We start from the raw sequence: 12,071 nt of genomic DNA, 5'->3' as shown, positions 1-12,071 counted from the left end.
GTCATCTTTTGTCTGTGTGCGCGGTGGCGACGACGACGCTGCTCGAGTGCACTCAAGTGTGCTCTAGCTGCTCGTTTATATTGCCATCAAGGCAGCATGTTTATTTATACATCAATTAAAAGCCGTGCTCGAGCAAATAATGGCAGGGAAATGCTCAAGCATCTATCATTTTTATAGAAGCCACGTGAAATAGAGAAGGTACGTCTTATGTGACATTTTAATATTGAAGAAATTTCCTTCCACACCCTTTTTTTTCACATCTTCTTTCTTCATATCAACTCGGGGTTTTGGTCCTGGCAGATTTAAATTTGCATTCCCAGATGTTGCCTCTGGTGGGGGATGGATATTAATTATTCGGCCACTTCCTGGTTTTCCTCCCCCGGCCTCCCTCTCCTGCGCTCACCCTCCTTATTCTCTCTATTGTTGGTCACAAGACCCAATTTGTTGCCATCGTTTGCATCACCCTCTCATCTCGCTGTGATGTTCTCTACACGAGTAGGAAGTATGAGCATAGAGAGATTAAGCTCGTGCTGTACATGTGTAGGTGAATGCCCCCGGGGATCCGTGCTCAAGTTGTATCTGCGAGTAAGTTTCTACAAAGACTCTCTGCGCCGTCTCCCCTTAAGCTTCAGCTGCTCGGCGTATCGAGCATCTTCACACTGGCAGGTTATATAGATGTTGTAGGACGCAGCGCTCCCCAGCGAGCTCTATAATTGGGAACCTCAGAGGAGAGGGGGAAAATTCGATGTGGGATGAATTAATTCTTCCTCCTTTTATTCCATGCCTTGTTCAGAGGTCCTCTCTAATCTGTGCTTGCAAGTTCGCTGAGTGCATTGGATCAATTCACTTCACTGAGAGAGAGAGAGGGGGACTGAGTGAAAGTGAAAAATGAGGCGGTGTTACTTCTGTCCAAGGAGAGGGATAGGGATTAGAGGCAGGAGGAACAACATGGAGGTTGTACACTTGTATTGGAGTTGCTTTGATGACACGGGCCTAAAGTCTAAAACCGGATCAATCACAAGGTGACATTAGTGAAACTTACAGCAAAAGGAGCCACGGCTTTCAAGGCCTAACCCCTTTATCTCAACGGTCTCACTGGAGCTGAGACCAATTATCGATGAGCTAATGAATGCCCATGTGAGTAATGATTGCTGCAGCTAATGTTCCATTTGATATCGATATTAAACATGGCCCCATCAAGGAGACCGTCCTTTGCCCTTTATCTTCTTTGTCTCCTCACAAGAGGCTTCACTGCTCCAGCATGCATCAGGGTTGGGGGTTGGGTTCAGGCTGACATTATCATCTGCTTCGGTGACCTGGGAGCTATGGAGAACACAAAAGTATGCATGGGGTGGCTGATGAGGGCGATACATGGGTCTTTCACAGATTTACTCAGTGTAGCTTATTCCTTATCGCTAACGTAACTGCTTTATTTTGAAAGTCTAACGTAGTGTAGCTTATTCCTTATCATTAACGTAACTGCTTTATTTTGAAAGTCTAACTCAGTGTAGCTTATTCCTTATCACTAATGTCTCTGCTTTATTTTGAAAGTCTAACGTAGTGTAGCTTATTCCTTATCACTAACCTAACAGCTTTATTTTGAAAGTCTAACGTAGTGTAGCTTATTCCTTATCACTAACGTAACTGCTTTATTTTGAAAGTCTATTTTAGTGTAGCTTATTCCTTATCACTAACATAACTGCTTTATTTTGAAAGTCTATTTTAGTGTAGCTTATTACTTATCACTAACCTACCTGCTTTATTTTGAAAGTCTATTTTAGTGTAGCTTATTCCTTATCACTAACCTAACTGCTTTATTTTGAAAGTCTATTTTAGGGTAGCTTATTCCTTATCACTAACCTAACTGCTTTATTTTGAAAGTCTAACTTGGTGTAGCTTATTCCTTATCACTAACCTAACTGCTTTATTTTGAAAGTCTAACTTAGTGTAGCTTATTCCTTATCACTAACCTAACTGCTTTATTTTGAAAGTCTAACTCAGTGTAGCTTATTCCTTATCACTAACGTAACTGCTTTATTTTGAAAGTCTAACTTAGTGTAGCTTATTCCTTTTCACTAACCTAACTGCTTTATTTTGAAAGTCTAACATAGTGTAGCTTATTCCTTATTACTAATGTAACTGCTTTATTTTGAAAGTCTATTTTAGGATAGCTTATTCCTTATCACAAACCTAACTGCTTTATTTTGAAAGTCTATTTTAGGATAGCTTATTCCTTATCACAAACCTAACTGCTTTATTTTGAAAGTCTAACTTGGTGTAGCTTATTCCTTATCACTAACCTAACTGCTTTATTTTGAAAGTCTATTTTAGGATAGCTTATTCCTTATCACAAACCTAACTGCTTTATTTTGAAAGTCTAACTTGGTGTAGCTTATTCCTTATCACTAACCTAACTGCTTTATTTTGAAAGTCTAACTCAGTGTAGCTTATTCCTTATCACTAACCTAACTGCTTTATTTTGAAAGTCTAACTCAGTGTAGCTTATTCCTTATCACTAACCTAACTGCTTTATTTTGAAAGTCTAACTCAGTGTAGCTTATTCCTTATCACTAACCTAACTGCTTTATTTTGAAAGTCTAACTCAGTGTAGCTTATTCCTTATCACTAACGTAACTGCTTTATTTTGAAAGTCTAACTTAGTGTAGCTTATTCCTTTTCACTAACCTAACTGCTTTATTTTGAAAGTCTAACATAGTGTAGCTTATTCCTTATTACTAATGTAACTGCTTTATTTTGAAAGTCTAACTCAGTGTAGCTTATTCCTTATCACTAACGTAACTGCTTTATTTTGAAAGTCCAACTAAGTGTAGCTTATTCCTTATCACTAACATAACTGCTTTATTTTGAAAGTCTAACTCAGTGTAGCTTATTCCTTATCACTAATGTAACTGCTTTATTTTGAAAGTCTAACTCAGTGTAGCTTATTCCTTATCACTAATGTAACTGCTTTATTTTGAAAGTCTAACTCAGTGTAGCTTATTCCTTATCACTAATGTAACTGCTTTATTTTGAAAGTCTAACTCAGTGTAGCTTATTCCTTATCACTAATGTAACTGCTTTATTTTGAAAGTCCAACTCAGTGTAGCTTATTCCTTATCACTAATGTAACTGCTTTATTTTGAAAGTCTAACTCAGTGTAGCACACCCTGGATGCCTGTTGGCTGTGTCTGTACATTCCCCAAAACAAGTGAGAAACGAAGGCAAACCTTTTCCTGCTACCGGCCTCAGCTCTGGACTCTCAGCTCAGACTGAATGGGACTTTGATGGAGAAAACTTAAAAGACAGAGTGACTGAGCAGGAGGCCGGACAATAGCACTGTTCTTACAGGCCCTTGGTTGGAAGCCAGAGGCTGATTTGGCCTCCAAAATTGCTGGGATACCAAGGTGCAAAAATACAAATTCCTGCTCATAATGCTTCAAGTCACACTTGTAGGATTAGCCAGTATGTTTGTGGTTATACCAGCCCAAGAGAGGGCGTAGCACCAAAGCCCTGAGTGAGTTAAATGTATTAAGGGTGTGTTATATTGCTCATAAATTAAGCCTGTAATTTGTATATAATGTGTCTCACTTTGAATATCACATGTTCTCATTTGAAAAAAGTAATCTCAACTAAAGACAAGCAGTACTTTTCTCTGAGCTTTCAATCACATCATAATTTGCTCAGTTGTCATGGCGATGGCCCACTTGTTGATGGTTTAAGCTAGCAAAGTGCTCCACTATTACGCAGTAACTTCAAAATAAAGCTTGCCATACAAAACAAAAAACTAATAATAACTCTTATTGTTTCTTGTCTTGGTTTTTTAATTACCGCTGCAATTAGCACACTGTTTGTGTAATAAGAGAACACAGCACGATCATCTTATCAAGATATGATCGTGCATGCACAGACAATAATACAGAATTAATTCCCTGCCGTACTCATAATAGTTTCTTATTGAGAATTAATCGTCTATTGAACACAGGGTAGATTTCAGCCCTGGCCCTTTAATTCACTCGCACTGACACCTCTTATTCTCTCGACCGCTTCATTCAACGCAGACAGCAAACTCGACTCTTTCCTCTTCATCTCAGTGCGAAACACGCTGCCCGCACTTGACTTACGTTTCTTTTTTTGGTCTTTACTTCTGCCTGTAATCTTTTCATCTGCTGCATTCTTTTAACCCTTTGCATGTTTCTGTACCATCTGATTCAGTAACCTCGATGGTGCACTCTTAGCTTACTTGGTTGCGATGGCTACCATTTCCTGGATAGAGTAGTATGCTGAGGATGAACTGCGTGGGTATGCTCGTGTTCGTGTGGTGCATGAGTGAGTTAGCGTGTGTGTGAGTCACAGTGATTTGCTGCCTGTACGATCACAAGTAATTATAGTGCAGCAGCCATTAGGACACAGAACATTTGCACTCGATTTTAAAAGTATGGTGTCCTCTGACTAATGCTATCTGAGAGGACAGGCACCGAAAAGTGCATTAATCAGTGTCTGTGTGTGCGCGCGTCTGTGTGTGCTTGTGTGGGTTTTTTGTGTGTATCTGAGGCAGCAGAGGGGCCATTTTTGTGCCTGCTGTATTTTGAGAGCGATTGTAGTTCACAGAGGAGAGTGCTGCGCTTCTCACATTAGAGAGAGAGCTGAAGAGGAAATGGCACTGTGTGAGTGTATGTGTGTGTGTATATGTGTGCAGAGATGAAGGACATTTATTTGTTGCAGTATGTGCGGCCCCCGGGCAAAAGAAATGCTTCCCTAACCACAATCAGCATCCATCAGAAGCTGGGCTTACCTCTCCTACAGACACGAGGTTAAATGCTTCACTAAATCATTCTCTCTTTTTCTTCTCTCCCTCCTCCCCCCTTTTTCTTCACCCCAATATCCCTCCGCTTTCACTTTTCGCCATCCTTAACTTTGGCTCCCTGTCATTTTCCTGCCTCCCAAAACATCCTCCATCTCCTCCTCCTCCTCCTCCAGCTGGTGGGCGGCGAGTTTGACCTGGAGATGAACTTCATCATCCAGGAGGCGGAGAGCATCGGCTGCATGGTGGAGCTTCTGTCCCACTGCGAAGTGACTTGCCAGGCGGAGATCTGGAGCATGTTCACCGCCATCCTCCGCAAGAGCGTGCGCAACCTGCAGACCAGCACCGAGGTGGGCCTCATCCAGCAGGTGCTGCTCAAGATGAGCACGGTGGACGACATGATCGCAGGTACGAGCATACTGAAATGTTGTTATCAGTACCACAAAAGTTTGATTCATCTGTTGGATGAATACATGAACTCGAGGGCAATTAGTTGCATCTCGTTTAGTGGAATGCCACAGTCTTATTTTAAATGCAATATTCCCCCCTTCCATATCAAAATCATGGACAATATTTGTTTGTCCATTTCGTTCGACCCCAATAAAATCAATTTCAATTGTAACATGACAACATATGGAAAAGCTCAAAGGGGGATAAAATGATTTATACAAGGTGCTGTGTATCCAGTGAATCATTCATTTTGGCAATGCAATGATACAATATGATCATAACATCACAACATAACCCTCCTGAAATTTGATAAACAAAGATTCCTGGCAAGACATACCCACACATTCTGAGAAATCTTTACTATTAGTTAAATGTTAATTACTCTCATAATATTATTTTATGTAGCATTTTAATACATTATTGAGTAAAAATAGAACATTGTTTACACTTTTTCTACACTGGTAATTGTACCTATTTAAGTGCAAAAAACTTGCATGTTTGGAAACACAGAGACTCTTTCCCACTCCCCTTAGCACTGTGACACCTCATGTCTTCTATTATCAATTTATGATGTTAAGTGAGTAAAAAGACTGTTGTTGTGTTGTGAAGGTTGGTTAATTAATGAAGCTTTTCACACGTATCCTCAACATGTAATATGCAGGAGTTCTAGTGATTTTCACGATCGCACAAAGAGCTCCTGCGTTCAGCCGTGGGTTGTATGTGTAGGTGGAAGAACAATTGCAATAGCAAAGAAAGGACAGAGCGGTGAAAGCCACATGCCATGCTGGAAGCAAAGCAGATCTTGAGACTGGATGCTCGTGTGTTAAAGCTGTTTTTGGTGGAGAAAGAATGATCTTTAATTCCTCTGCCATACAGTGTAAGACGGTCTTTTTGGTGCAGAAGTGTTGGGGAAGCATTAATTAAGATTATTGACCTCATTCACACAGCGGCCATTTTCTGTGACGTCACTCTCAGGGTGGGAAGCTCGAATGCAGTCATAGCTCCGTACTGCTGTATTCTAGGTTGCATATCACATGAAAGCAGGGAATCTGTAGGGAAAATTGTTCTCATTTAATGGCTTCAACGGAGCGTCCAGCAATTAAAGAGACAATTTACATTTAAATCCGGAGGAACATCGAGCGTTAAGGTTAAACAACATATTTGTTGGCTGATTAGCTTCCATCGGACATCTGCTAATGTTCGAGTTCAGCCAGCCGTCATCTTAAATTGCTGTCAGCCATGATTTGACTGAAGGCTAACATTAGCAGCTAAAATCAGCTTGGAAGTGACTGAATGCTCACATTACTGTTTGATAACATTATACGATATGATAAAAAAGGCTTAAATTCCTAGCTTACCGTAATTCAAGCTAGGAAGTGGCTGAAACCTAACATTAACATTTGATAATGTTATATGATATGATAGGGAAGGTTTCAATTCCTAGCGTACCTTAATGCTAGCCAGGAAGAGGCTAAATGCAACGTTACCATTTGAAAACCTTATTTGATATGATAGAAGGCTTAATTGCTAGCTTAAGGTAATGCTAGCAAGGAAGATGTTAAACGCAAGCATTACCATTTGATAACATTATATGATATGAAGGTTTAAATTTCAAGCTTACGTTAAAGCTAGTTAGCTAGGAAGAAGCTGAAGGCTTACATTAACATTTGATAATGTTATATGATATAATAGGAAAGGTTTCATCCCTAGCTTACTTTAATACAAGCTAGGAAGAGGCTAAATGCTAACATTACCATTTGAAAATGTTATATGATATGATAGAAAAGGCTTAAATTTCTAGCTAACAGTAATGCTGGCTTACCGTAATGCTAGCTAGGAATAGGCTGAAAGCTGACATGACAATTATAATGTTATGATGTGATAGGAAAGGTTTAAATTTCTGACGTACCCTAATGCTTGATAGGATGTTATCGTTTAATGGTTGTCTTTTTAGTAGCTGATAGATGGAGAAATGTTTTATTAAAGCTGATGGCGTGGAACTTATGTTTGTGAATTAAAAAACCTTTTAAAATGTATTTTTTAATTTCACTGAGCTCTGAATTTTCCAACATAAGAGAACCTTTTAAGTTTTAAGTTTGCCCTGCAGTTCTACATTGTTGGTGCATAGCAGTGACCTCAGTGTGTTCGTGTGTGTGCTGCTATTTGTACTGAGGGCTTGATTGCAAAACAGCACACACAACCGTCTCTTTACATGATCTTACTGACCTTGACTTCCCCTTAATGATGCCTCGGAGTACGTGTCCTCTCCTTCCCTCCCCCCGACCGGTGTCCTCTCCGTCCTACCTGCCGCCGCAGGATAATGTGCTTTATAACTTCAATGACTTATTACTGCTCACCACAGCAGAGTATACGCCGCTCAGATCAATTTAATGCCAATTTTCACAGACTCCCATTCTGAACCACAATTCCAACTCTTTTTAAAAACTATTTAAAATGACCTACATGGATTGATCGCACTGAAAACAGGGCTTAGGGGTTTTGAATCTAGGACATTGTGTATTGCGGCTTTCCTCTCACACCAAGCACCTCGGTGAGCTAGCCGGCTGCTGTATTCCCTGTCGCTGGGCTCTGGCTAATGAAATATTGTGGGAAGACTCTATTCATATCCAGCAGGCCTAATGGGAAAGAAGAGCCTTTGTAAGCAGATTGCCTCTCTCTGAGAGGGCTGCGCTGTAGCTCCGCCATATCCACTCTGATCTGTTGTGGCTGTGTGAAGTGAAAGTCAATGAGGCAGGAAGGTCATTTTCACTGAACAAACGCCTTTTAACACAATGTGCTTTTTAATTATCTGCTTAAATATTCAGAGGGAAATATTTTTGAAGCCTTGTTTATGTCATTTTTATGACTTGAGGTCATTAAAAGAGGGCAATTTTCAGCTTTAATGAGGCTGTTGAGGTTGTTACAATGAGTGACCAAAGCTTGTTAAAATGTGAACTAATGTGACATTTTGGGAAATGCACTTATTTGTTGTCTTGCAAAGAGTTAGATGAGAAGATTGATACCACTCTTGATGTCTGTATACTAAATATAAAACTAGGGCTAAGAGTCGATTAGTTTAGTTTAGCTTAGCTAGCCTAGCTTGGGGAGAAAAGTCACTAAAATAGCCAAAATAAAATCATTATATGTATATAAATGTATATTTAAATATGTTTGTTTGAGTGTTAGTAGGTAGATTTGTTTTTTACTTTTGGACTGAGCCAGGTTATTTCCCTCTGCTCCTGTGCTAAGCTAAGTTAATCACCTGCTACTGTAGCCCCATATTTAATGTACAAACATGAGGAAAGTACTGATCTTTTCAGTGAAGTATTTTTCTTAATATGTCAAACATTTCCTTCGAATACACGTATAAAGAAACAAGTAATATACAGCTCTTTAGTCTTTGAAATAAACTGGTCAAGCGATGTTAATTTGAAGTTCATACAGGACCACAATTACCACAGCATTGTTTTCCATAATCTATTTAATGGGTATGTGGGACTTAACTGACAGTGCGCAATAACAAATCAACATTCATAAAAGCCCCATGTGCACAATATGCCACAGTGCCACTTATTTAGTCAATAGAAAACATATTATATGGATTTTTGCTTGTTAAGCTAGCAGCCCAGAGTGCTTTATACTTTCTCTTTGTGTTTAGCCTCTTATTACATGATGTATTAGGATCAATACATACTAACGTGCCACAAAATTAAAGTGTGGTGTATGTGCTCAAGGTATTAAGTAATGCTCTGCACAGCAGCTCTGCTCTAGATTCAAGGCTGGGTGTATTTTGTACACAGCGGAGGAGCTCTGAGTACTTGGACGGAATTGACTTGGATGTTGCCTGCACTGAATCATAGATTACACAACACACACGCCATATAAAAAGTGTGTCTCATTACCTCACCATATCTCGTCAGTAGATGACCTGCCAAACGCTGACTCACAAACGCACAGACACACACTGCTCTCTTGTGCTCACTTTCTTCCTTCTCTGTGCGTTTCCTCAGACCTCCTGGTGGACATGCTGGGAGTCATGGCCAGTTACAGCATCACAGTCAAGGAGCTGAAGCTGCTCTTCAGTATGCTGAGGGGAGACAATGGCATCTGGGTGAGTTGGCGGAGACTTTAAAAAACTTTTGACTTACATGGTTAGAGTTTTAGATTGTGTGTGTATTTGATAGTGTTGTTGGCATTAAGACCACCTTGATATGGTTGCTTAAAGAAGACATGCACATCTACTGGTGCTTTGCATTTTATATTATAGTTAATTCTTGATTGTATAACTGATTGTATCAAACAATGTATTTATTGTTTTCAAGTAAAAGATGGATACATTATGAAATCCACAGGAGAGGAAACAAACACAAAAGAGTAAACAATAGAAATAAAAAAACAAAATGGGACAGCAGCTCAGATTCCCACTGGCAATACCAGGGGTTACATTGATAACGTGCAATAAGGACAATCATGGAAATACCTTCAGCATGATGGCAGAGACACCAGGCTCTAAGTAGTTCAGGTAGGGTTCCCAAATGTTAAATGTTGTGTAGTATGCATGTAAGGTACTCTAATGGCACCAAATCAAAGAGCACTTTAACAGTTGCTTCTTTTCATTTACCCACTGTAATAAAATGTTCTTCCTCGCAGCATAAGTAAGAATACAGTACAGTCTCTTACGGTTTTTTGATGTTACATATCTGCTTGGAAAGGCCCGGGATGAAGGACACTGGGTCCATCTCCAGCTCCAAACCCAATACTTTTTCAATTTCAAGTAGCAGATGGAACAAGTACCTTTGCAGCTTACAGCATGACCAAAGACAATGAGTAAGAGTACCAATTTCCGTCTTGCATTTGAGGCACGTGGGTGAAAGAGCGGGATTAAAATGATGTCTATGGTTGGGAGATATATGCATTCTGTGTATGATCTTAAACTGCATTACTATGGTACAATTCCAGACTGAAATAAGTTTAGCATGTCTCCAAATATCTGTCCACTTTTTATCATCAATTGCGACAGATAGCTCCTTCTCCCATGTGCCCTGAAGCCCCTGTAAAAGTAATGAAGGGTGCAGAACTTAGAGCCTTGTAGAACAGACTGACAGACATCCTTCCATCTCATTTTGAAATGTGCTTATGGTTCAACACATTAAAATCATCCAGTCCAATGGCTGAAGGAGCTTTAATGTAAGCCTCCTTCTCATGTAGCAGAGGAACATACATAAAACATGTTCTCTGTTATGTTTTGTTTCTGTTAAATTATTCATAAAGTTTCTCTAAAAACACAATGCCATGTTACAGTTAAATTTAAGGCAACATTTCACTATATAAAAATGCATTACTGATATGGCAGTACTCTAATATTAATAGCTATGGAAGCTAAATTTGTGTTGCTCCAGATTAATTATACAGCTCGAGTTTGTTTGTGTGTCATTAGTCTGGATGTGACTTAATGGGATGCTTGTGCTAATAGACAAGAATAATAGAGGATGGGTGTGTGTTATCTGCGTGTGTGTGTGTCTATGTTTAGATTGATTTGTGAGTGTATGTCAAGACAAGGGCAATTAAGCTTATGTTTAATGTTTTTTCCCCTCTTGTAATCAGAGTTATTAATGCAACAGAGGTTTAACTTTGTTATTTTTGCTTGAGCGATGGAACCAAGATCGACAAAAAACAGCAACAACTTAATCACCTGTGAAGGTGAAAACTCTATGAACTCAGCTTTTCTCCAGGATGACCCTTGTTAAGCAACTCCCTGCCATGTACAGTACTCACACTCTACATGTGACACCATCTTCTATTACTAACCACACAGCAGCTCCACTGGAGTAAAGGCCTTGCTCAAGGGCTTCTTTTCCCTCTTCTTACCTTTTAAGATTTTTTATACCGAGCGGGCAGGAGGTTACAGTCAGCCACAATATCTCCTCATCTTCCCTCGCAGAGCCAGCCAAGAAATGTTTCCTATCGTGCCAAGTGTAATAAACAATTTCTTTGGATGTGTTTATTGTCAGTGGGTGGAGGCAATTGATTTAAAAAGGAGCTGAATTTATATTAAACCATCCTGTGACGGGCTCATTGCACGGGGAGAATATTAGTTAAAAAATGTAAAATGCAAGTTGTCTTCAAAAACGACCAAAAGAAACACTGTAAGGATTGTGCACAATATAATGCCTTTAATTTAAATTGATTAGTATATTTCCTCCTTCACTTTAACATCAGCATGAATTCACTCTTTCACCTGACAGGCTGTTTAATACATAATGTTACACTGTTTATTGTAGATATTCTGCCTAAAATATGTGATGAAACTGGTTTCTGAGAGAGAACAAGGTGAGAAGTTCACTCTGCAGTTGCTGATTCATGCTTACTTTTAGAGCTAAAATGCCAAGTTTCCTTCAAGTGCATGTTAATGAGGTTAATTCAGGATTTGAGAGTTGGGAGCACTTAGTACAAATTCCACTTACAGTGCTACTCGTTCTCCTCACCCTAACTGCTCCCGGTAGTCTCCTGATTGGCCCAGCTTCCTGTTACTTGGTTTTTAAACTTAAATGTGGACATGTAGATGGTGTTGTTGAGCTAATCCTTCCCCATCCACGCTGAATGTAGCATTAGCGAAGTGTGCAGACTGTGCGATACCTCGGCAGCTGTGAGCTCAGTCAATATACCCTCGTCTCTACTCGTCAATCTCCCCTCTACTCAGCCTCCAGGATGACCGCCATCAACAATCCCTGGTCAGTGGTCCGCAGCAGGCCCATGATCCATCCCCCCGGCCCTCTCTCACTGCCTCCCCCGACCAATAAGTATCACCACCTCGTCCACC

At 39.9% G+C, this 12,071-nt stretch overlaps 1 protein-coding gene across 1 annotated transcript in view; it reads left to right on the top strand.

Moving 5' to 3' along the window:
• Window positions 1–5,004: 5,004 nt before the first annotated feature.
• nbeaa (neurobeachin a) overlaps window positions 5,005–12,071 on the top strand; it is a 74,494-nt gene continuing 67,427 nt past the window's right edge. The window contains exons 1-2 of the mRNA XM_069676347.1: window positions 5,005–5,209; window positions 9,262–9,362. Coding sequence (XP_069532448.1) covers window positions 5,005–5,209; window positions 9,262–9,362 — 306 coding nt within the window. The remainder of the gene's footprint in view (window positions 5,210–9,261; window positions 9,363–12,071) is intronic.

The sequence above is a fragment of the Semicossyphus pulcher genome, unplaced genomic scaffold, assembly GCF_022749685.1.
Source record: "Semicossyphus pulcher isolate SPU_LCO1_2020_fin unplaced genomic scaffold, fSemPul1.0.p SCAF_10, whole genome shotgun sequence".
Taxonomy (NCBI): domain Eukaryota; kingdom Metazoa; phylum Chordata; class Actinopteri; order Labriformes; family Labridae; genus Semicossyphus; species Semicossyphus pulcher.
The sequence above is the reverse complement of the archived record's forward strand: the minus strand, read 5'-3'. Positions and strand labels throughout refer to the sequence as shown.